At 31.3% G+C, this 27891-nt stretch overlaps 1 protein-coding gene across 1 annotated transcript; it reads left to right on the top strand.

Moving 5' to 3' along the window:
- Positions 1 to 8456: 8456 nt before the first annotated feature.
- LOC105327235 (allene oxide synthase-lipoxygenase protein) lies at positions 8457 to 27153 on the top strand. The gene is made up of 15 exons (XM_034470609.2): positions 8457 to 8962; positions 10871 to 10915; positions 15421 to 15549; positions 15863 to 15960; positions 16148 to 16280; positions 18321 to 18416; positions 19407 to 19503; positions 20419 to 20536; positions 20645 to 20737; positions 21220 to 21280; positions 21540 to 21651; positions 21767 to 21858; positions 22984 to 23160; positions 24160 to 24323; positions 26780 to 27153. The coding sequence occupies exons 1-15, from the start codon at positions 8501 to 8503 to the stop codon at positions 26892 to 26894; spliced, it is 1992 nt and encodes a 663-aa protein (XP_034326500.2). The 5' UTR covers positions 8457 to 8500; the 3' UTR covers positions 26895 to 27153.
- The last annotated feature ends 738 nt before the right edge of the window (positions 27154 to 27891 follow it).

Below are 27891 nucleotides of genomic sequence, written 5' to 3' on the forward strand. Positions count from 1 at the left end.
TTACTGACGGTCGTCTGGGTTAGGGTTAAGATATCAGCTGATCATAGTCAATGCCGTAGTATAGGATTCTATACCTCTCAAAGGGATCATAGGATCTTTGTATCCGTTAAGTTTACAAATCAAAACAGGAAACAAATTGAATTAGGAATCAAAAGGACGGCTGCAATCCATTATTTTATCTCAATCAAAATATATTAACACAACACTATTTGAAGCACACCAGTTCTAGTATATAATGACAACTAAAAAAGCAAAATAAAAACAGGGTACAAAACATTGTTGCAAGGCTGATTTCTATACATATAATCATGCTTATGCCCTCTATACGAATGTGAAGTAATATACCCTTAAACTGTTAAATGCTTAATTTTGGATTCTTTATTATGCGTGTCATTGAACAGTATAAACATACATAGTATTAAATGATAAGGATATTACAATAGCCAAAATATCCCTAAATACCAATTCGTAATCATTCGGGATTGTTACAGGAAACAAACATTCATGTATATACATGTATTTAACCATAGTTAACTGGGGTGCCACCTATTAACGGCTTTTACAACTGTTAATGGATTATTTATTTCGTATATTCCAAAGGTAACTTGAAAACGGTAGGACAGATTGTTTTTTGACGAGGAAATGACAACCATATATTAGAACATGTTCACACTGGAAAAGTGGTTTCTTGTTGATACCAAATGATTTGGTAAACTCCAGCTTACAGCTCAGCGGCCATGGTAGTATAATCATAATCATTTCGATTATAATTGACATCGATTGGTAATTGACCAACCATTGTTGCATTTTGGGTTAAACAATATGGCCCCGCTGGTTCCTATTTGAACGAACAAAAGTTGCTTGAAGGAATGTCTTAAAGTAAGCAAATAAATATCAGTTAATAAGCATGAAAAGGATACTTTAAAAAAATTGAATGAATTATAAGAATGCAATGTATCCCGTTATATAGATTAAAAGGGGAAAACTATAACCGGACCTTGAAAGATAAACAAAAACCCCACAGAAACCGCTCCTTAGAACGACAATACAAAATTGATTACACTTACAGAAAACGATATCCATTTCAACCAAATAATCACTACCTTTGATCTTCATTAAAGACACATGTACAATTAAGATTTTACGAAAAAACATATAGTGGCCCTTCTGAATTCTCAGTAAGGAATAGATGCATTAGCTTGCTCCAATATCATTGAAAAATATTACCAATTCTTATCCCTCTGTCCCAAAAGACACGTCAACTCAAAAATGACCAAACTTTATAAAGGTATGCTACTTGGGATTTTTGTATTTTGATGTTACCGTATACAAGTAACGATTTTAATTTCTACTTATCAGCGTCCTTTAAATATAATACTTCTGAGCTAAATAGATACATCTTATTCTAACCTTTGAAAACAAAGTATGGGTTTGATTGTTTTTTAATCACTAGATGATATCGGGAATTAACACTTTACACATTTAAAATATGATACAATGCTAATTATGTAGAACCGTATTTTTTGTTCGTTTTTGTGTATACTGTGTCCAAAATATTTCTAAATTGGTTTTTTTCCAATCTATTCTGTAAAAATTTAAATTAAAAAAACTGCTTGGCTGAACAGAGTTGAAAAATCTAAACTAAAATGGATTTAATTTATATATATATATATATATATATATATATATATATATCAGTACAGCTCACGAGTATCCCGACAAAAACACCGACCACCGTGTTTGAAAGTCCACGCTGAGCGTGGAAGTGTCGGTACCTTTGATCTAGTGTTCTCTGTTACGGCCACAGAACGAGAAAAAACACGGTGCGACACGGTGCAACGCGATGCAACACGGACAATAACACGGTGTAGCACGCGGTATTTACCTGTGAAAAAAGGAGGATTTAGGAATAAAACTTATAAAGAATAAAATATTTATTGATGTACGCAAGAGAATCAAAGAAAAAGACAAAGAAATAGAAATAAATAAAAAATTTCTGCACGCAATTTTCAGACGTATGCGATTGACACGGTTGATTTTTGTTAATATTAAAAATCAATATCGCCCACATAAGGGTTTGATCAATTAAAACACTAACACTTTCTTTTCCTTTTTAAAATTCAAATAAACGGTTCCATAAGTTTTTGTTTCATTCCGTTTTTAAACGTAGTAGTAATCGTAGTTACTGTAGTTTGGCAGTTTCAATAGTGCATAAAACCATAACGGTGATCTTTTCTCACTTATACTCTATTTAACGATAACAAATCTAACGGGTTGTTGAAAACAAATGTACTTTCTCTAAATAATATAATTATACAGCTTTATATCTAATATATTTTCAATTTTTCTTTCTTTTATACATATGTGTGATGTACTTGTCCATGTAGTACTGCACGGTACATATTCATAGCGCTAAGAATCCGTGGATCGGTACTTGATAATTTTTTATTTCGTCTTTATAGCAACTTGAGTTTAGAAATTATTTGTGTTCCAAGAAACTGCTCAGTATTGCAATAATTACTGTTTGATTGTTTAATGATCGTCATATAAGAGAGAGAGAGAGAGAGAGAGAGAGAGAGAGAAAGAGAACCAGTATGAGTTTTATTTAAGTACATTTTACTTGTAATTCAGTGTAATAAGTTAGATTTATAGTTTCCATTATATTGAACCCTTTCCCCTAAAATTGCGATAGAATATACGCAGTCAGGGTCCACGTGCTATCCCTGTCAATCAAATGAGCCCGCGAGATAAAAGTCCGCAAAATAGAAAATGTTTAACAATGAAGTATTCAGTGTTTGAAATGTTTAGTTTCTTCATTCTTATACTGCATGCATGAGGGTTGGAATATTACGTTGTATAATCTCTCTCTCTCTCTCTCTCTCTCTCTCTCTCTCTCTCTCTCTCTCTCTGTGAAAGTGTGTACTTTTGTGCAATCATTTTAGAATTGTAAGTCTAAGAGTTATATTTGTATGAATTTAATTCATTTATTTTAGATCCATGGTTTTAATAACGATTTAAACACAAAGACTAAACGTTTGTAAAGTTCACGATGTAATAAGATTTTTCGTTACAATTTCGACGCTATTTCACATCAATAAAGTTGTGTTTGTTCTAAATGCTTGCAAAAAGTTACCGTATTATCTCATTCATCTTTTTAATCAATCAGGTTTTTTTTGTACATACATGTAGGTGTACCCGGTACTGTAAATAATTTCTTATCGCAAATTAATACTTTGTGAAATTCCCGCATTAATTTTATAGAGCTGCTGAATTGTTCCCCGGATCCACGCGCCGATAGTCTTACGTGTAGTTGTTTGTGTACATATCTACAGACAATTTTTTTGTTTGTTAGAGAATAGGAAAAATCATTGAACTAACAAAGTAGAAGTAAGATATATTCAGACCATACACACGACGGGTTGTGATGAGTTACCAAACAGGTGTTCGCGGAAAGGTGTGAATAACGGCATCTCGAGTACACCTGTTCAGACGTCCAAATATACACAGTTAGTTGTAAATTCCAATGACACCTAACAAGACAGACAATAACACCTGTTGTGTATAGAACCCAAGATGAAAGACAATGTTGTGTATCTGATCAGCTTCCGTACATCGCACGAGTGATTTTTTCATGTGAAATCACGAGTCCATTACGAGCTATACGGAAATAAAGTTGAAAATTATTTTATGAAATGCGGGTATATTTTTAATACATGTACAATGCTTAAATATAATTTAACAAGAGTTTGTACAAGTATTTATCTATAATCTATAATATAAAAGTGAATTTTTGTTTTTGTATTGCTACATAAATAGCTGAAGTCCAAATTATTCGAGTCACCGGTAATATGGGGTTGTTATTTACTACAGCACATCAACAGCACATGTTGTTAGAAAAAACATGATCTGAAATGTTTTCATTTCTCATTTTTAATTGGTTTAAAGTAAGGCTGTAAATTAATTGATAAATCAGAAAGTGTTTACAGATAACAGAAATAAGACGTTTAGGCTCCCGACATTTTAATAGGATCGTCAGTTACAACATCACGTGTTGTTGTACAAGATGAATTAAATTGATTTGAATTTTGATTATATATTAATTGAATATTAAATATTTTTGATGAATTTATTTCAATTTATTTAAGAACAAATGAATTAAAAGGTACCCATTTACGTCGAGTTTTCAGATCACAAAAAATTAACTACACGTTGACAGCCCCGACAATTTTCTGGGTCCGTGCAACTTAGGTCGACATTCTTTTTTTTTTTTTAATATGAAAAGGATATATATGTTTCAACCCTTGTTTAGCCATAATTTCTTTATTTCTAAACATACGCTATTTCTATCAGCGTCTCAGGTAACGATATCCACGGAGTAACACAGTGGCCACGGAGTAAGACAGGCGGCCACGGCGCGACACGGTGCTTTTTCTTGAATTTTCCAATACACATACACGGTGTCACACTGTGTACACGGTGCGACACAGACCGTTTTCCACCGTGTTTTATACACGGTGGGTGTCGGGATACTCGTGAGCTGTACTGTGTGTATATATATATATATATATATATATATATATATATATATATATATATATATATATATATATATATATATATATATATATTTATATATATATATATATATATATATTGTTGCACTTGACCATGCTGGAACAAAATAACAAAACTTTTTAATTTTTATTTTAAAACAGTAATTGGGTATCTAGTGCGTATAATTTCTCAAAGTAGTTTTCATGTCAAACTGAACTATAATTTTATTACTATTCTAAATAAGGATATCAGATAAAAACTGTTTTTGTGACAATGTTCAACGTTTAATACAAATAAGAAATTATATAAGGAAGAAGGAATCATTCTTTGAGTATTATGAGGTGATAATTTCGGTCGGAGCGTGATCAAATCCAATAAAGCTCGAAGGGCTTTATGATAGATTTGATCACGCCCCGACCGAAATTATCACCTCATAATATTTAAAGAACGATTCCTTATTACTTATATTTATATAATTTTAAGACATCGTACGATTAAATATAAAAATATAAATAAGCAAACCCCGCTGGCGCCTCGATTTGGCGTCATTTGTATTATGGATTTTATAGTACAAAATCGATACGTAGTGTTATCACAGGCAAAGACAGTGGAAAATGTAAATATAAGATATTTTAATTCAAAGTATTTTTTTTTTCATATCAGTTCTATAGTCTCAAATACTCATCCGGGGTAAGAAATGCTTATAGAGTTACATTAGAACTAATATTTTCTGTTGTTTATGGCTTACGAAGGTTGGTTAATGTAATTAAAAAACAGGTACACTTGTTAGCCAAGGAGTCTGTTGCTTGACAATTAAAAAAATGAAATGCTTTAATTTGATTTAATTTTTAATTTCTTTTGAGCATGGCAATTTTCAGAGCCATCAGGATTCGTGTTAAAATTTTTCTTGCAAAACTCCTTTTATACATGTAGTTTGCTGTGTTATCTTTAAATATACGCAATATCATTATTTAGCAGTTTGAAAAGTCAAACAAACACGCAAACTGAGAAGAGACTGACTAATGCGAGGTTCTCGTTAGCATTATGACAAAGTAATAAATAAAGCACAACCATGAATTTTAAAAAAGTGAGAATCTAGCATTAATCAGCAAATTAATGTAAATGACAATCTGAAATTCGAAAAAAAAATTCCTGATGTTCCATCCTTTTCTTCTTCGTCGTTTCTAATTCAGTGATTTAGCGATGTTTACTTCCAAATGTTATCATAGCTGTCATGTGATCACTGAGTGTCATGAGATCAGATTCCTTTCTATCCTTGTGGCGGTTAAACAAATCACTTTCCGGATGTTATTGTACACCAGTCGGATATTCTGATTACTAAATGTCCAACTTATTAGACAACATTTACACTTATTGAAATCTAAATGATTTTTTTTCTTGTGGGTGATATGTGAGACTGGTTTGCAACAAATATTAATTTTCATCACACATAACCATCACTTTAAAAATCAAAAGACACTTAATTTAAAGAAAGATAAATAGATATAAAATTTAAACACTTTTTTATAATTATTTTTTTTTTTATCAAATATTAAAATTGTTTTTTCTAAATAAATCTGTATATGATTTTTTATTAATCAGCAAATGTAAATCACAATCTGAAATTCGAAAAAAAAAGTTCCTGATGTTCCATCCTTTTCTTCTTCATCGTTTCTTATTCAGTGATTTAGCAATGTTTACTTCCAAATTTTATCATAACTGTCATGTGATCACAGAGTGTCATGAGATCAGATTCCTTTCTATCCTTGTGGCGGTTAAACAAATCACTTTCCTGATGTTATTGTACACCAGTAGGATATTCTGATTACTAAATGTCCAACTTATTAGACAACATTTACACTTATTGAAATCTAAATGATTTTTTTTCTTGTGGGTGATATGTGAGACTGGTTTGCAACAAATATTAATTTTCATCACACATAACCATCACTTTAAAAATCAAAAGACACTTAATTTAAAGAAAGATAAATAGATATAAAATTTAAACACTTTTTTTAAATAATTTTTTTTATCAAATATTAAATTGTTTTTTCTAAATAAATCTGTATATGATTTTTATTATTATAGCTTGTCTTTTTTTTTATAGTTTTTGAGTCAATTTGTGGATTTTCAACTATCCAGCAGTATTTCTTATCTAAAGACCCCCCCCCCCCCCTTCTTATGTCGTACAGTTACATGCTTTTAGGGTAGTGTGGAATCATGGTCGATGTTATTAACTTTGGATAGTTTTGTAAAAAGTGCTACGTATGTGTATACAAAACATGTCGCAGTTTAAGAGAAGAAAGATATTTGCTACACACAGCTACATTGCTGATATTTAAACGTGTAACATAAGCCAAATAACAAATAAATTGTAAATAAAAATATTTTTTAAAGTTTACGGATTGGTTAATATCAAATATCAGAAAGAAAGATATTTGCTATATATACATGTAGCTACATTGCTGATATTTGAATGTGTAACATAAGCCAAATAACAAATACATTGTAAATAAAAATATTTTTAAAGTTTACGGATTGGTAAATATCAAATTTTATTTTTACGAGGTCGAATTGGCATATTTGTGTAAAAAATACTAGTACAATAGACAGTTTCTTTAATCTATCCATACAATATGTATCTTTTATATAACAAACAGTAAATTCAACCATCTGAGTTAAGTTCACCTTAGCTTAAAGCTCAAGGAATAAGCTTTTCTGACCACTTTTTGTCCGGCGTCAACCTGTCTGTCTGTCCACCTGTCTGTCTGTCTGTCCGTGTGATTGTAGACGTTTCTTTGTCCACACTTAAGCATGGACAATTCTTAAAGGTTTTCTGTAAAAATTTTATATATATATATATATTATTTTAAAACATGCGCCTGCAATTTAGATATAATTAGGACAATAATTAATGATTTTTGTTATAATGCAACGTTTTTCATGTTCCTCAAATTTTGCCAACCACGTCGATAAAAAAAATAAACAAAAGGCTTTGGCATGATAGTGTCTCTGCATTTGTAAATTCAAAATTGTGCAATATTTTACTTGTTTTCTACTTTGTAATGTTTCAATGTCATTATGTTATCTTCTTATATTCATGTATTTCATTAGCATATACGTGATAGTATTTCTAATATCAATTATTTTTTCTGAATGTATTTAATCATTTTATCTACTTTCATTAACCTATTTGTTAAATCCAATATTAGAATTTAGATAACCGCAAGTTTTACTCTGGAGCTAAATTAAAGTTGACTGAGTTACATTGTAAGTATTTGTTTCATTAGTTCTTTGATTTGATTGGTCTTTTCTATATCTATTATCCAATAATAATCTTTAAGTATAGTTATAAATGTACCGCGTTTTACCTATGTAATTCAGAGCACTTATGCATATTGAATATCCAAATTCATCGTATTTATAATAAATCATGTGGTATGACACTCTCAAATCTTTAAATAAGGTGTTTTATTGCCGTGTCAGTTTTTGACTTTAGTAAAAAAAAATTATTGCAGGTTTTGTATATTATTGTATTTTTGTAGTCAATGTTCAAACCTTTATATTTCAAATTTGTAATATCTAATTTGAATTAATTACATATTTTTTATAATAACTATGGCATACTAAAACGTTAAATATGGGTAAATAACGCAATACATTTTCATCTATGTAAAAAACTTGATCTTGAATTATAACTTTATTTGACTGTTATTTTAGGTCACTGCATTAATTATTTACGTTAGAAATATTCATATCGGAAACCATCATCTGCCTTTATTCTGCTCCATTACATGTACACATTGGATCCTGATATCTTACCGGATAAATAAAGGGAAGACATCGTAATGACCTGTATGTAATCCGGACATTGGATGATAATAAACAGTGGTTTAATAAATAGAACTCATTCGAGATTTTATAGTAGTTCTGGTCAGGTTGAACAATGACCACCTACGAAATCAAAGTCAAGACAGGAGACCGATTCGGCGCTGGCACGGACGCTAATGTAGAAATAGTCCTCCTTGATGGCTCTAAAAAGCAAACCAAACCTGCTTATCTAGACAACTGGTTTAGAAACGATTTTGAGCGCAACCAATTGGACGTCTTTACAATCGTTGATGAAACAGATATACCCGAAGTCACCGAGATTAAATTAAAAAGAGATCAGACAGGGCTATTCAGCGATTGGTTTGTTGACACGATAGAAGTGACTAATGTAACAAGTGGAGTTTCGTCACTTTTTCCGATTCTTCGATGGATTCGCCCCGACGTTGACATACATTTTACGATATATGATACTTTTCTGCCTCAGTATGATCCCAGACCAGAACAGCGAAATTTAGAAATTAAGGAGAAACAAAAGCTATATGAGTATCAAGTGAAACGGCCTGGATTACCTGTACAGGTACGTTATTTGTAACTGTTACTTAATTTTGCAGTTGAATCGATAATTTATTCTGTGATGATTTTTAAACATTTAAAGGTCATATAAAACGATATCCTGAAATGAGTTATATACGATAATGAGTTCTTTAGTGCCTGTTTAAGGTGGCTCTATACACCCACAGTTTATTCCAATTTTCAATATAAGACCACAAAACATATACTTATCAAATATGAAAATGATGATAGGGATACTATAGGTATTTTCAAAGATTTTTTTAAATAATTTTTTGTGTTTTTGTAAAATATTTTTTAAAAGACAGCTATTATCAAATTTAGAGAATTTTTTTGGTCATATGATGAATATTTCCTTCGGACACATAAAAAAACCCCACTTCTTAACATTCAAAAATGTTTTCATTGCAATTTTTTAAGTATTTCCCCAAAACATAATTTTTCATATTTTCTTACTCTGTTGACAAATCATCTGAAAAAGTTGCTTGATGTTATAAGAAAATGTATTTTAATAAATGTGACATAAAAAATTGAATGAAAATCATTGCAAATAAACACAAAAAATATTTTATTTGGCATGAAAGTTCCTCAGGTAAGGGTTGTCTTTCCTAAGTTCCAAGGCCCAAACAACTTAGGGACATTTCATTTATGAGTTGAAAATTTCCTAAATATAATGTTGGAATGATAAATAAATAAGTATTTCATTATAGACCTGTATTAGTGAATATATTCGCTTTAATGCAAAACTAAGTCAAATAAATAAAGGGGAAAATTGACTAGGCTAATAGGATTTAAGTATCCCAACCTGAGAAAAATTCAAAGCAACCCCCCATCCCCTTAAGATGTCGATATTAATGTGCATTTAAGTATATTATAATTGAAATATTTTCACCGGTTTAGAATTTTCTCTCACAGTATTCAACCAAAAAATTCGTTAAAAATTTATTGTTCCCAACGGGAGTCGAACACATGACCTACAGGTTTGTAGTGAACCCACTAACCCACTGCGCTACGGTATAACATATCAATAATGGGAAAGAAACTATTTAAAAAATAATACTTGATTTTATTGTTTTAATTTGATAACGTGAAGGTGTCACATACCACATTACTCATAAGTAATGAATTTTCCAATTATCAAATTAAATCTATTCATTTAACAATTTTTTCAAAAGAGCGGTCCCTATACAATTCGCCTTAGTTTAAATCAGCCAGTACCAGAATTGCATGCTTCCAGATTTACTTTTTTGCGTACTGCGTCATCAAAAAGTGGTGTATAGAGCCACCTTAATAAGATTGCCATTGTTGGAGTTTTTTGTTTTTGTTTTTTATGTGGGGTTTTTTTTTGTTAAGTTTTTTGTTTTTGTTTTTTTTTTTTATATTTTATGCAAAATATCAGCGCCACAGTCGATCAAAATTATACAATTAGAAAAAGGAACATCGACCTATGCGGCTTACTTCCCTTACTTATGACGTCAGTAAGACCCAATCGCCTAAAAAAACACTGTAGTGAATACAAATATCCATGTCAATTTACAGTAGATTAAAAGAAAAAAATAAATATGACCTTTCAAAACTTAAACTTCTATATCAGAATGATTGTTTGTTAAGTTACTGCATCCGTGAGAAAACAAACTCTTAGATCCTACAATATAACATTTGGATAGTTACCAAAAAGGTAATTTAGTATCATTATATAAACTTACTTAAGTTAAGTTAAGGTAAGTATTTTTTTAGGTTTGAACGTAAAAAGAATTGCATCACTTAAATTGAGATTCGAGATTTAATAAAAAAATTATTTAAACTTGCATTTTTTTTCATAACTTCAATTATATGAATGTACTACTGCACTATATTGCATGCTTTCAAGATTAGAAAGTGGCAAAACAAGGTTACAATATTACTTCTTTTTCAGATAAAGAATCTTCCTGATGATGAACAGTTTTCCGATTCACATATGGTAATACTATATCAGTATATATTTTGTTCTTAATTTAATTTTAAGCTAGTTTAATACAATATCAATTAGTTCAGTTCATCTTAAAATCATCTGAACTACTTATGAACAAATTATCAAAAATGAAATAAAGAAAGAAAGAAATTCGGGGAATCGCCTAATGAAATGATATCTACACGGTATTCTGTTGATATTTGAGGGAAGGTGAAGTTTTGAATTATTACAGTGTAATCGTGCAATAATACGATGACGTCACGGGTTTAGGTAAAAATGTAATATTTTCTAGCTAGTGGTATGACTAAAACAAGGATGCACCTGGTAGTTAGCAACATTTGTCATAAAATATATACCTAGATTTATGAGTGTATATCAAAATGTATATTATTGTGATGAAAACCAAACAAATTATTTCTTTTAGATAAATGGGTTTAACACTGAATAGTTAAAATATATTATCAAAGATAAAATACAGAAACAAAATAAGTTTGTGGAATCGTCCAAAAAATGATAACTACATAGTATGTCAATTTAACTTTTATTAGGCGATATAACTGAGGAAGCCAGGCAACAGTTCTTGCCATACAGAACATTCCTATCAAACAAGCAAAGCAAACACTTGATTCATGAGGCGTGTTCAATAGAACAAGCGCTCGCAAGCTCTCGCCAAAATTTGTGTTGCGGGTATAGGAAATTTTGGCTGTTGAACATGCCTCTGGAAATATATGCTCAACTGCTTGCTCAAATTGCAATTTATATTGTATTATATAAGCACTATGGTACAAGTAAGCCAGAACGCCTCACATGACTATCCACAGTATATTCTTCGCCACCAGTAGGGCCATTCCCATGAACAAGACTGATTTAATTATACATTATTTAAAGCGAGATCTAAGCCCGACGGACGAGCATGATTTTAAGGCGGAATATTTTACAATCGCCCCAATTTTTACTTCTTTAGACTTCAAAGTGATGCCGCTTGTAAGTCAAGTTTGAAACAATAGCATCTATTTTGATTGACGTGATTTCAGAGTGTGAATTGGCCATGGCCAGGTGCGTAGAATTCTGTTTACTAGCAATTGCAAACATTTTCTTTGATATCTTCCGCCAACTGGCGACGCAAATACAGTTGGGTCCGACAAGAATGTTTGAAGTTCTTGTTTCAAGCGAATCAATTGAAAAAAACAAATCACTGCCCACGTCAGAGAGATGTACCTTGCCTGCAGCAAACAAACCAGGCCTATTATGCAATGCGCAATTCTAGATATCTTATATACATTTATTTTCTACTTTTAGATTGAACAGCCCTATTTTTTAACCTTCTTAACTTTTTCTAAAGCAACTGGATTCCTCCCGCCTTTACATTCACCCACGAGACGAAACTAAAGTGTGAAGATATTGATTATACAAAGGCGCAACTCTATTGATTTAGCTCCATGTTGCAGAGGGATATTATTGGCCCCGCAATATATGATCAAAATCGGAGGTGGATCTTCCATCTAGGCAATTTTTTTTAACTTAGTGTAAAATTCATCCCACTTAGATACTAGATCCATGTTGGTTTGATGGTGTATAAATAGGAATGAATCACCTTTTCAGGTACATATACCATGTTCACAGGTTACAATCTAAGATTAGGAAGTGATGAATGCATAAAGGGACCTGCAAAACACCCCTAGAAATATTTCCTTGTTAAGAGCCTGCATAGCCTCTGCTGTAAAGAGTACACGAATGTTTTTAGCATCTGACGCTACCTTTGGATATTGGTTGCAAAGCATAAAGTCGTGTGTAAAACCTTTTAATGATTCAAAAGATGCTAGTTGATCCGAATAGCTGGTATGGTATTTACTTAAGGACATTAACTGGAGAGTGAGTAATACTACTAAGGTTTAAATTGATAGGTTGCTTGAGGAGGTAGAAATAGACACGGTCTAGTAAAGGCTGATAATAACTACATTTTAGGTAACTGCGAGCTCCTGAATGTTAAAACACTGCTTGGCCTGCAAGTTTAATGAAAACCTTCACCGCGTCTGCACTTGATAAAGGACTTAGTTCAAGAACACACCTATGTTTTTTTATTAATATAAACTTTTGTTGAGTCAACATTTTTATTAAATTCATAACATCTCAGATGAGAAACCTGTCATGAGTGAGTCAATAGACCCTTGAAAAGCAAAAGGCCTGTAATTAAATAAAAGCCACAATTCTTGGTCAACAACAGCGAATGACATATATACGTTTCTTTTTCAAACGACATTGTATGTCGTAATCTCTCTTGTAGAGAGCTTTTGCATGACCGGCGCTTAGTCTGACAGTGTGCATGTATATACCTGAATAGAGCTGTACTGCATTAAAGTTGACTAGTACATACACAGATGCATAAGAAATCAAAGTACCGAAGAACTGATGGGAGTTGATTTTATCGATGGTTATTTATTTTAAAATCAATGATATGTTATTGTGCATGACAAGTACAGGTTGTTTCTAATCTGTATTTGAATTACACACATTTTTATAATATGAATTTTCGGACTTTTTCGAAACAAGAATGTTGATAAACCCCCATATGAATCATGTTAGGTAATATTAAAAGATAGAATAAATTCAACCAAACTATGTATCAGTGATAAAAATATTTCTGGAAAATTTATGGATCCAAGCAAATTTTGAACTCTCGTCTCGTTCAACCAAACGCTCGGCTGTCGCCGTTAATCTCCAACAAGCAAGAGAGACTCTCTGCTTGTCGGAGATTTACGAAGACAGCCGAGCGTCGAGTTGAACGAGACTATAATGAACTCTGGCGTAAGAATACATACAAGTACAAAAAATATCTAAATTGTTCGTACCATTTAAAATCTGATTATTTTCAAGGCATTTATAAATATGTTTCATTGAAAACAAATGCTTTAGCATAGTGACTTATACATTATTTCGGATTTATCAATTATTCTCAAGAACTATTTCTTGTCAGCGGCGAAGATTTGTGCTTTGGTCCAAACACTGTTTCACTTTCGGTTTTTCAGAGTAACTTCATAGGAGAGTTGATTAAAATCAACTCCCAAAAATGTATCAGCTCTACCAGAGGTGCTGGTAGAGCTTCTTGGATTTTACTTTTTGGCATAATTTACTCATTGGAAAAAAAACCCCCAAAACGTACATTATAATGATACCCCCCCCCCCCCTACCCACCCGAAAAAGACAATTGATATATAAGTTTATCTCTGAATGATTAAATCTTATTATTAAACATAAATGTATGTTTTTGTGTGCGTGTATATTCAATTTTTTATAGTAATATATATTTGGCAAAATATTAATAGTAATAATTATTGACAAAATCATCAATTCGTTTCATTTAATTTCAATTTCAATTAGACTAATGACAATGTAAGTAATGGAAATTTATTAATGGTGAACAGTTTTTATTACATATTTTTTGCAAGATCATTATTTCCTTACAAAAAAACAAACCAATAATGTTATTACAATTTGTTTATCCAATTGAAAACCATTTACCATTTAATGTGGAATCATTTTTATTTCTGGAGGTCAATGTTCGTGGGTAGCCAAACTTTTCCTGGTTTTGGGGACGTAATTTCGTTGGTACATGTAGCAAATTCTATTTCGTAAATATATATTAATCATATACACGTTCGATGTACAAAGTTAGAGGGATTACGTTTAACTAATATGCAAAAAAGATCCACTGATAGTAAAGGAAAATCCTTCTATTATGATAAGTGACTGCAAAAAGTATATTAATAATGTGTTATATTAGAACCAGATATGACAGCAGTAGATATTCATATTTGACAGCATAATATTTTTGTGTCTTTAAACCAAAAAAGAAAAAAAATCAGCGGACTCAAATCTTTTCAAAGTTAGGTGTGGCGTATATAACCATAAAATATTATTCATTGCAAAGTCATAAACGATGCCATTTTGTCTGTATGATAAGTTGTACTAAAAAACTTGGGGGGCAAATTCACCAAATCATTTATAGTAAGCATAATGAGTTGGCATACTCAATGTAATTAGAAGCAGAGGTTTTATAATGCATATTTATAATAATTCTTTAACAAAATTTAATTACACGTATTACCTTTCCAATTTTTTAAAAAAATATTTTTTGGTCAAATATAATTAAATTTGAAAATTATAAAACGGTGAAAGTATTTTCATTACAATGTACTTTTATCCACCTTGATATCGACAGGTGTCCCATACCACCATAACATATTCAGATATATTTGCAACATCACGGCTCCCTGTTAATTTTTAAATTGAGCGCGCTTTACGGTTTGAATAATGATTATGTCAATAAAAAATAATTTTAACTCTTTTGAACGCATTTGAATCACTTATAGCTTAGTGAGAAAAAGTTCTTTTTAAGATGTTTCTTGCTCATTGAATGCAGCGTTTGTAGTTTATTTTTTTGTGACTAGACTCGTCAGGGGAAAATTAAGGAAATGCTTATCTTATGCAATGTTAATAAATTATATTTTCTAAAGTGGGATCTGCTTACAAGAAAATACACCATAATGGCTGGAAAGACTGTGGAGATGATTTTTGGACAAACGGCTTGGGAGACTTTAGAGGACATGAAAAGTGTATTTTCCAACATTTTCGGAAACCCTTTGGTAAAAAGTGCATTTTTACAACACAGTGTTATCTTGATGATGATGTAAATAGAAATTTAAGTTTAACTATATTTAATTTTTTTAAATTAAACGTTTGAATACTATTATATTTTAATATTTACGCTTGGTACGTGATCAAATCTTCCAAAAAGCCCTTCGGGCTTTATTGAATTTGATCACGTGACCAACCCGTACTTATATCCCGATATACATCCAAAAATGATACCTTAATTCTTAATTAGATTCAGTTGTTCCCTATTCTTTGCTTAATTCCACATATGTTGATATTTTTAATAATTATCGTTTTTGACAGGATATGGATGTTTGGCATACAGATGAAAATTTTGGCTGTCAACGTCTCAACAGAGTAAACTCAAATCTAATTCGACTGTGCACATCGATACCTGACAAGTAAATTACAAGATAACGTTTTAATATATACATTTGAAAATGTATGTTAACTTTATCACTTAAAAAAAAAACATTGAGATTTTAATCACCTTATTGTAAAACTTGAATTATACTTTGAAAAAAAAAGCAACTTTGATTTAGCAAATTATTGTTTTTTAATTATAATCTGAGTTTGTTTTACAATCAGATTTGGAGTAACAGAAAGCATGATAGCTCCCTTCCTAGAAGGTTTCACATTATCTGAAGCCATTGCAAACAATCGCGTGTTTATTACAGATCTAGAAATACTTGAAGGAATAGATTGCCAAAAAGGACTTCATGTAAGTCACATTTAATTACATCTGCTGTCTCCAATTTCATAAGTAGCCTGGGCTTTTCAAAGTCATTTGTAATTCTTTTCAGTTTAATTTTGATAAGAAAGATAATATCCATAAATATAAAATATTTAATCGTATTAATGTAATTTATTTTCCAAAATTCGGTCATCTGTTAGTCATTAGAAGCAATTCGATATTTCAACGTATTTCCGAGTTTTCCAATATGTCTTGCTTACCTCAAGATAACTAACTGTAAGATGAATTAATATATTTGAGTTTCGTTAACCTGAGTTTGCAGAGGGACATCGGTCGGTTGGTATAAATTATGATTATTGTCAAAACATGTCACGGTTGACAGTGAATTTAGCTGAATAAAATAGTCAAGTCTATCAAATATCGTTACAGTTATCAATCTGTTAACATTTCAATCTGTAAATATCGTACTTTGTTTTTTAAGAAAGCCAAATCAAATGCTTAAGTGATAACGGTATATTTACATTTTCAAGTTCCTTTGCCTGTGATAACACTATGTATCAATTTTGTACTATATAACTCATAAAGCCAAATTGAGGCGCCAGCGGGGTTTGTTTTGTATATGTAATTCGTATTTTGATTTTTAATCGTACGATGGTTAAAATTATATAAATATAAGTAATAAGGAATCATTCCTTGAATATTATGAGGTGATAATTTCGGTCGGGGCGTGATCAAATTTTTCATAAAGCCCTGCGGGCTTTATTGGATTTGATCACGCCCCGACCAGAAATATCACCTCATAATACTCAAAGAATGATTCCTTATTCCTTATATAATTTTAGTGATAGCATGTGGTTATTTTTTGATTTTATACTCAAACGTTCAATGGCCCTTGTTTAACATCGTGGTTTCGGAAGAAAAGTTTGTAAGTTTCAATGATGGCAACAATATAGACAGAAAACCGCGATGTACTAGTTGCTCCATGTGGTCACGAATATTTTTCGAAATTTCACACAGTCTGCTTAATTTTTTCTTCAAATAGATACACATTAATTTTCATAAACAAATTTTAAAACGTAAGTTTTGTGCTTTTTAAGTATTTTTACGACTTCTAATAAATGCTTGTAATTAAATTGAGAAATGATGTGTCACAGAGTGGATTTTAACACAGTTTATCGATTGGTCGGAACAAATTGCGAGCGCAATTTATTTATCGATTTTCATCATTAATGAATACCATATTCACATAATAAATATTATTAATTATGATAAAATGTTTAAAAAATGTATTTTGCGTGTGATTTACTGGTGACTCGGTTATGTTTGACCACTCGTCCGGCGTCTATCTGTCTGTCCGTTCGTTCAAACGACCACTTGTCTACTGCTAATAATATTTTTTATTATACTTTCATGTTAAATACTGAAATCTGATTGGTTTAAACGCAGTTGGTAATCCGTTCTATTACCCTCAGCGTTAGCAACACACTTGGCAACGGGTAACACAACGAATTGTTTCATGCGCGTAAATTATGCGCGTACGGTTCCCTTAGAATTCACTTCATTTCTATATAAAAGCAGTAATATTTTCTTTAAAAGTAAGACATTCAGTATAATAAAATAAATAGTACCTGTTTGGGAGGGTAACTGTTGAAATTGACATCCCTCGAATACCATTGTCAACCTCCGCTTCGCGTCGGTTGACAATGGTTTTCTCGGGGTGCCAATTTCAACAGTTACCCTCCCAAACAGGCACTATTTATATAATGTTATGCCACAAAGCATTTATAAATGTCTGACTAGTTTGTTTAAATTAAGAGTGTACATGTACATCCCAGAAAGAAAAATAAATACAAACCTAAGAAATTAGGCAAGAGTGTTAGTAAATTACTATTAATATATGAGTGCACGCGAGGAGGGAATTATTTTACGGTTTTAAATTATACAAAATGGGAATATTATTTAAAAAATAGATACAACAAATAATCAAAAAATAAAGAAAGACGTATCTTCAAGACCTTAGGTGAAAATAAAAACCAATGTAGATATTTTGTTTGCTTATATCTGCAGTGTACTGTTCCACTTTGTCTGTTCTTTGTAAATGGTAAAGGACAACTCATGCCAGTAGCTATCCAACTGTACCAACAGAAAGGACCTGATAATCCAGTAAGTATTTTTATAATTACCTAATCAAGAAGATTTTGTTGTTTTATTACAAATTAAATAATTATTTGCGTCTATTTTGAACTGTCGGTCAATAGACTGCGATCTATTTGACCGCCGGTCAATAGACTGCGATCTATTGGACCGCCGGTCAATAGACTGTGATCTATTGGACCGGCAACGTGTACATGTATGTTATAATGTTACATCCTTTCTCAGGGAATGTATATTCCTTTACATAGACGCTTTTTTTAGTACTTAATGAAACCAAATTCAATGTTATCAAAATGGAGTATCAAATATTCAACAGTTTTAAAGCCTCATATAAGGTAAAAGACTATTTAAAATCTAATGGGTTGAAGACTCCTCCTTCTTTGTGTAAACTAATATTAAATTGAGATGTTGTAATGCATGCAACAAGTTTGGTGCATGTAAAAGATAAAAAAAAAATCTTATTGCGTATATTGCATAATGGCACAACCATCTGCAATATGCCAATTGTAAACCCGGAAAACTAAAAAAGGAATTAGGTAATAAAACAATTATTTAATGCCTGAACAGTCTATAGACCAGAATTTTTTCCCTTGGTGCAGGGAACAGCTCAGTATTATCTATTGCCCGAGGCCGTTGGCCTCGGGCAATAGATCATACTAAGCTGTTCCCTGCACCTCGGGAAAAATATTCTGGTCTATTGACTGCTCAAGCATTAAATAATTGTATAACACTTTATTTTTAAAAAGGGCATCAGGTATTGCCTTTGGCTAACAAACAACATTGACGGAAATAATAGGGCATTGTCATTTAAGTGGGCACATATACGTGCTCAAATTAAGAGGATTTTTTAGGATGACAGATTAAAAACAATATAAGAAATGTAAAAGAAAGCGGTTTTCAATTTCTTATTTATTAGTACTGTTCAAGCACGCGTTTTCAAAGCCCCCTTTAATGGGTTATATTTTATTAAAATACATAAAACAAATACTTACGTTTCAGGTGTTTCTTCCCAATGACCCGCCCTATACTTGGATTGCTGCCAAAATGTGGTACAATCTTGCTGATTGCCATTATCACCAGGGAGTTGCACACTTAGGTATTATCACAAAAAATTGTTTCATGTTGTTAAATAAAAATTTGATAGAATTACAACGCCACAACCCATACCATACCAACATGGCATACTAACGCGACGTAGTTCTGAATTGTTCAGGTGGTAAAACGTCTGACGCTGTTGTTTTAGTGATATACAATCGTTTTACAATATGAATTTTTTCTTCAGGTTATTTTATGGGTTTTTTCAAATGCATGTTTTGAATGAGCTAGTTATGAAACCTAACAGTAATGCAGATGTAAAACTGAAGATTTGTCCTGATATTTGATCATAAACATACGCCATGGTAACACTACCAGTGATCGGTGGAATTGCAAGCACGATGGAATTGGACATGTACTAAAGACTTTTTTTCTGTGAGCATGCGCCTATTGGTTAAAAAAAACCATAAATAAAAAGAAGCACAAAAAATATAACTCGGTCTCCTTTTCGCTGCTTTGAGAATATACATCCACAGTGACAACAGAGTATATACATTGTGTGTTTGGTATGAATGGTGGTTTTGTTCACATTATTCTGTATTAGATTATGGTGAAAATTCAAACATAAAATGCACGAAGAGTAGTCTTCATTGTTCAAACTGTGACCCGGATGACCACATCCAGGTTTACACCCAAAGGTTAGTCCGCGTGGAGAACCAAAGTGTGAAACGGAATAATTTAGAATTTCTGATATTCTTATTCATTCAATTATCTTGATAAAATGTAAATTCTAATTTTTGGGTACGACAAACAGTAAAAGTTTAAGCACAATACAAAATATTACCATTTGGGTATAACAATGGAAGCACGCTTATAATTAACTGATTGAACAGTTTGGCATTATTCTGTATTATCAAGCATGTGTATCATCTACATTAAATTTAAAACAAACTCAGTTCTTGAGGTTTTCTTTTAGGGTGTACTCATTTGATAATGGAAGGATTTTGGATAGCAGCGAACAGATGCCTTTCTCCGTCACACCCAGTGTATAAACTTCTAGGCCCTCATTGCTATGCACTCCTTGCAGTCAACACGTAGGTTTATTATCAAGACAAAGATTTTGTTTTCCGGTATCTGAAACATTACAAAGGAATAATCTTTTTTTTGTCATTGTGTGTATTTATAGTAAACATTTCTTTAAGGCGTGGTTTTGACGCCCTGCTGCGTCCGGGGGGCTATGTGGACAAAACGATGGCGCTCGGAAGTGATGGTTTGTCTGAGCTTATGGTGCGAGGGTGTGTATTATGACGATAGGGATAGGGAAACAATAGATTATGCCATTTTCATTTATTAAACAGAAAGAAAAATATAATACACGAACTTGTATATGTTAATCGATGAAAAAAAGACTACTACATGTACACTGTTTGTAATTAATGATAATTGGTATTGCAGTTATTTATGATCAGAGAAGGATATGAACAATAGATGTCCAAGTGCAGTTTTTTTTATCTCTTTTTTATGTTTAGGGGATGATATGCTTGAAATATTTTTTTAAGACTTTAAAAGTTCAAATTCATGATGGAGAAGTTTGTCAACATATTTAATTTACATATGTACGCATAGATAATGGGTAGAGAAAATGATTGTGGTCTTGTCATCGAATTTAATTTTTCAATAGGTAAAGACTGATGATCTTGCAAATCTTCACATTTTGATAAACCTTATAACAAAAGGAAAATCCATTCAATTTAACAATGCTTGATTTGGATTACAGAATAGGCCAATGGCGTATGAATATGGAAGGAGATTATCCGGAGTTTTTGAAACAAAGAGGGGTTAGTTGGATTAAATTGTATTAAACCATACAATCATTCATTCTGTGCATTTTCTTTGTAACTTCTTTATAACTATGGTACTATACGATAACTCGCGCAAGTTTATAAATTTTTGTATGGTGTATATTTGATAAATGATTTAATATTTGATCCTGGTCCAAATATGTTAGTACACTTCTCAAATCCTGAAGAGCTTTCGGAATAGGACTATGCTTTGATCGATGATATACGAGATATAAACATGTTTTGAAATAAACAGGTGTACTGTAGAGACGGATCCATTCTTCCAACCTTCTACCAACGTGATGACTCCTTGGCGATATATGATGTCATCCGTAGCTACGTCACCGACTACGTCAGTCTCTACTACGGTTGGTACTCTATTTAAAACAAGACGATAAATAAATGAATTACAAATATCGTTTTGAATAAACATCATTTAATGTGACGCAATTGTGTCAACTTCATTCAATTTTTATTTTGCAGATACAAGTGAGAAATTGCTCAATGATGCTGAAATACAAAACTTTGGTCAAGAACTTTTCAAACCAAAATCTGAAAACGGCTGTGGAATTTTAGTGCGTAATTTACCATGATATTTTTTATTTATTAGCATTTATTAGAAACAATTCAAACAGGTTCACTTTTGATTTGTGACTCACTATGTTTTTATGATTGTAGGATTTTTTTTACACAAATCTTTTTATATTAAAAGCGCTTATAAAACATAATGTGAATGTAATTCGAAAGAAAAATCTCATTTTAAAAAAATATTTTGAAACACAAGTATCTTAATTATTATTTGTTAACATTTTAATTCGATGAAAAATCCGGCATTAATGTTATTTTTTTAAAAATGCTGAATAAAGTCTTAAATCTAAAGTAATTTTATTTAAATTACAGAAAATGTGATATTTCCTTTCGGAAAACATGTGATACTTACGGCAATATTCCGTCAAAAATAAAGCCCTTGTTAAATTCTAAACTTTGATTGCTATTTCTTTGCCAAGTTGTAAAATAGTAAGAAAAAAGAGAAAAATATGATTTATTGATTTCCTTTCATCTTTATTCAATACAAATCAATTCACTTTAGACAAGTAGAAAACCTGACTCCTTCCTTACTTTTAAATAGTGCTTGAAGACTTTATACAAAATAAGTAACTTGATATTAAATTTGGAAAAACTCCCAATTTTTTAAATGTATACACTGAATATCTTACTTCACAAGATACTGGGTCTTGTTGTGAAATTGCGTAGTTTGTTGTGGAAATATTCAGAGGTCACAAGCATGAAAGTACATGTAAATAAACTGCAGCACAAGTATCGGTATTTCACCTGCATTGGGTAATATCTTATCCCCGTTTGTTAATTTGTCATCAGAGTAAACTTTATCCTAAATACAATATTGCTAAATTTAAAAAAAAAAGTTTAATTCATGTGTATTCTATCGAAGACCATTTGAAAAACCCTAATTTTCAGGCTTAAAAGTTGTGAACCTTTTAAAATTCTACAACTGCCATATTGTTCCAATTAATTCAACGGAATTAGCACGTTCGTTATTAATAGATATTGATTATTAAAATGTATTGATGTATTATATGGATATTGATATATGTAAAGAGTTATTTGAAGTGATCAAAAACGAACTTGCAGTTAGCGATATTAAGCATTTCTTTTAGTTTTAATATATTTACTTTTGTCAGGGACTTCCTTTTGAGAATGGTCGGTTTACTTCAGTTGATGAACTTGTTGTTTTCCTGACAAGCATGATCTTCACATCTAGCGTTGTTCACGCAGCTGTCAACTTTGCTCAATATGATACATACGGGTATTTCCCAAACTATCCTCCAATGCTCAAAGGACCTCCACCCAAAAATAAGGTATACAACATAGATAATCCTATGTTTACAATAATTGATTAATATGTCATCAACATAAACTTCACTCATTATCTCGATCACAATAACATGTTATATTAATGTACAACATGTGTTTTCTTTCTTTGATAATGTCCCTTTTTATGTTGCGCAAGGGCGTAGCTGCCAATTCGCCATCATGCAATTGCCAGCACATCTTTTGGCCAAAAAATAAAACATAAAGAAAGAAAAGAAAAATGAATAAATATGAAGTATACAAATTGTTGACAATAAAACTTATATCTTGTAAATGGTATTGCATTCTTCAAATTTGTACATGTACATAAGCACGAATCTCCGGACTGGTTTATCAGTTACGTTATCTTTCATACGGATATAAGGATTTGGGAATTACTAAGAAGTAAAATCAGGTAGAACATCTGTATTTAAATTCTTACGGTCGGCGGCATATTACCAGTGACCGTTTGATGCTGAGGATATTTTGGAAATGAACTTTGCACAAAATTGAATTCGTGAATTCTTTGTTGAGCTGAGAAAATTACGGCGATCTGTTTTCAATTACTTTCTTAAATTTTGGTTTGTTTCTTCATATAACAAAACAAATGTTGACTGTGGTTGAGGGCAACATTGATTATATAAGCCCCCTTGGGACGAAAATATTGCCCTCCGCTTCGCGTCGGGGAATACCTACTACATGTATGTGTAGTACCCCTTAAGATATTTCAATAGGGGGGCAGCAATATTCTTTTTAAAAATTAACATGTTACTCGAATTTTTGCATAACTGTATAAAAAATGTTGATTTTAACATTTCTTGGAATTTTTTTTTTATCAATTTGCATGATTTGGTTGCCTTTAAAGATGGAAAAATTGGGAAAACATTAAATACAGAAATCTTTCTATCGAGAATATAATCGGTGTTGCATTGATTCAAAATATTTGTTGATTGAAATAGAAATTTGATTTAATTTTGATTATAAAATAAACTTTTATTACATTTCAGAACCCTTTAGAAGAAAAGGATATTCTAAACATTCTCCCGGACAAGAGTGTAATTTTAGAATCAATGCTTATCACCAAAATTCTAAGTGGAAGGAGCGTGAATTCCATTGGTGATTTTGAAATGACCTACACGTATGACCCAGCTGCGGCTCAGATAATAGACAAGTAAGTATTACCTTGCATTGCCAACAATAACTCTAGAAGTAGAATACTTTAAAATGTGTGTTTTCGGTCTTTTTTTTAATACAAGTACCACATATCAAATATATAATTTATGAACATGGCAATCTTCTGTTCATGTACATGTAAAACAATGGTTAAAATTTGATGTGTTTGATGGATAAAATTGTATTTGATGCAATTTGATGTATTAAGTGACTCGTTTATATCGAGTATTAAGAAGATGTTGCTGAATAATGAGATTATTCCCATATCATGACGAGGGCTTTTAAATATCCATGACGCATAAAGAGTCATATCTAAATAGATACCGCTACGTAGACAACTATATTTACATGGCCCTTTTTTAAGGCAAATTAAACAAATTTTTACACGCATTTCTTTTCGAATACGGCATCCGCCAATTAGTCTTAAGAAATACACTAATAAAGATAGGAATATATTCTGTATTTTAATATTTACTTAATAACATTGATTTTTTTAACCAGCGTGTTCACAATGTTATTCTGTGAAGGTATGAGAGTAAATCTGAATAGACTATTCCAAAACGTTAGAGTTTGCTCTAGTGATAATTGCATATGTCTACAATATCGAAATAAACACTTAATTTAGCTTAACACTTCAAACAACGTTATTATACATATTGCTTCATCGCAGATTGATATATATTAAATTATAGCATTTAATGACTCGTACATTTATCTTTGAAATGGAAAAATTTTCTTTAAGAAATAATAAATAGAATTCTTTGATTCCGCAAAACCGCTCGACTATTAAAGACACAATAAATATTTGGAAAATTTAATCTTACGTTATTTAATTTCAAATATTTCTTTTTATTTTTAAATTTAAATTTTTAACAATTAATTTAATGCCTTTTGGAACGAGATGGGAAATGCTATTTTTCTTGAAAGTTTTGCTCCAGATGTTAACATCAAATTTATTTTTTATTTTTAAGGAAGCAGTAGTTTCCAAAAATCAGAAATTCTTTGTTTTAAAAAGCCGCCATGAAATCTCTCATATTTGCCGTGTAACCATTTTAAAATACAATTCATTCATACAATAAGCGGGTTATGTAAGTTTTTTCTGCAAAGATCGATACCCTCATAACCTGCATGAATCATCAAGTCAAAGTACTGAAGTACTGAAGAGAGTTGATTTTATTGATTATCATTTATTTTAAAATCAACTTATCTTGCATGGCAATTAGTTTCTATCTGTATTTGAATTACAGAATTTTTCATCATATGAATTTTTAGGCTTTTCCGACAAAAATTTCGAGAAACCCCATATGAATCATGTTGTGTAATATTTAAAGATAGATTGCAAACTATGTATTAGTAATCGAATAAAATTCTAAAACTCGTATGGATCCAAGCACTATTGATATCGAACTCTAGTCTCGTTCAACCAGACGCTCGGCTGTCTCCGTTCATCTCCGACAAGTAAGAGAGCCTCTCTGCTTGTCGGAAGTTTACGGAGACAGCCGAGCGTCTGGTTGAACGAGACTTTATTACACTCTGGCGTAGGAACACTTGAGACTACAGAAATATCTAAATTTTTCGTATTATATAAAATCGGACTATTTTCAAAGTGTTTATAGATAAGTTTCCTTGAAAAACAATGCTTCAGCATATGTGACATCGAATTTTTCATATTATTTTCAAGAACTACGTCTTGTCAGCGGCGATAATTTGTGCTTAGGTCCAAACACTGTTTCACTTTTGGTTTGCCAGAGTAACTGCATAGGAGATTTGATTAAAGTCAACTCCCAAAAAGCATTTTATTGTTAATATTAACATATTTCTTTTAACTAATTAATAAATTGATTATTGAAATTAGTAAAATTTCCTAAATTACTGGTAATGTACACAAGTACGTTTAACTTAGCTAAACGAAAGAGCAAAATCGTCTCCTGTGAGACTTTGAGTCTAACATCATCATGAATACTTCGTGCAAACCGTGTAGGTTTCGACTATTCGATGAACAAAGCGTGCCAATTTCCATCCTGTCATTTTCAACCAATTGATAAACGGGGCGTGTAGATTTCAGTCCGGCTGTTTCTATACAGTTATGAATTAACTACAAGTTTCCGAAAGAAATAAAGGGAATAATACATGGTAGATGTAAATATAGTCTAATAACAGTTGGTTTGTAGTTTCCAAAAATAATTCTACTTTGCATTTTGTATAATGTTGCATGTAGAATATTTATGTCGAATTCAATTTTTTTCCACATTATCTGAAACACCTTTAAAAGAAATTGCATAGAAACGGCAACTTTTCTTTATGGTGAAAATTTAAGCAGAAACTTATCATGTTATAACAAATGCATTGTTTATTACATATTTCGCATAACCCAAACGTAGTAGCAGTTATATAGCGCATGGATGGGTTTTTTCTATCCGATTGTGAATGATAAAGTTATTTTAATTTTTTCAGGTTCAGAGAGGATTTAAAATCTGTCAGCAGAAAGATTCACCAGAGAAACGATAAAGTGGAGAACAAATACGATTACCTTTTGCCAGAAGGAGTCCCGAACTCAATAAGTGTATAATCTCCAATGGAGTTTGGATAATTAAGCAAAAAAAAAAACAACAACGAAATGAAAGCAAAAAACCCAAACATTAAACAAGTTAATGGCATTTATCAACATGTATCAGTGGTTTGTATATGTATGTTCAAGCATTTATCTTAATATAAAGTCGTTAATTAGAAATGTTTTTGTGACAGTTATTAATTTTTTAAAACCACTATCTCTAATATAAGGTATAATAATGTTATAAAGTTGAGTGCAATAAATAATTTAACTATCATGACATGATTCATATGTATTTTTATGGGTTTTTGTAAAGCATTACAATACCAATGAAGTTAAATAAGGAATAAGGAATCATTCTTTGAGTATTATGAGGTGATAATTTGGTCGGGGCGTGTTCAAATCCAATAAAGCTCGAGGGGCTTTATGATAGATTTGATCACGCCCCGACCGAAATTATCACCTCATTATATTTAAAGAATGATTCCTTATTCCTTATATTTATATAATTTTAAGCCATTGTACGATTAAATATTAAAATATAGATGAGCAAACCCCTTTGGCGCCCCAATTATACGCCTATGAAGTTATGGGTTATATACATGTAGTACAAAATCGATACGTAGTGTTACATTGTATCACTGTCAAAGACACTGGAAAATGTTAATATTTTCATATATTTAGATATTTTCGCAGTATTTTAGTAATTCTTTCATTCAGAGTAAAAGCTATTGAAAAAAAGGTTTCCAAATAATGTAATTTCTTTTCTACATACAGTAACTGTACGTTGATGAAAATTGTTTAACATTTTTAATCAATCTTGTTTTTATCTATATTTCATGTTTGATTTATAATGTGAATTGCGGATGATTTGTATAAAACAAACTTAACTTCTTCTGCACGTACATGAAGAAATGAAGATATATGTTAACATATATTTTTACAAGTATTATCCTCTCAAAGTATTTTAAAAGCTGTTTATCTATGTTAATTATGCCACAAAAAAGAAAGAGAA

Source organism: Magallana gigas, chromosome 6, assembly GCF_963853765.1.
Source record: "Magallana gigas chromosome 6, xbMagGiga1.1, whole genome shotgun sequence".
Taxonomy (NCBI): Eukaryota; Metazoa; Mollusca; class Bivalvia; order Ostreida; family Ostreidae; genus Magallana; species Magallana gigas.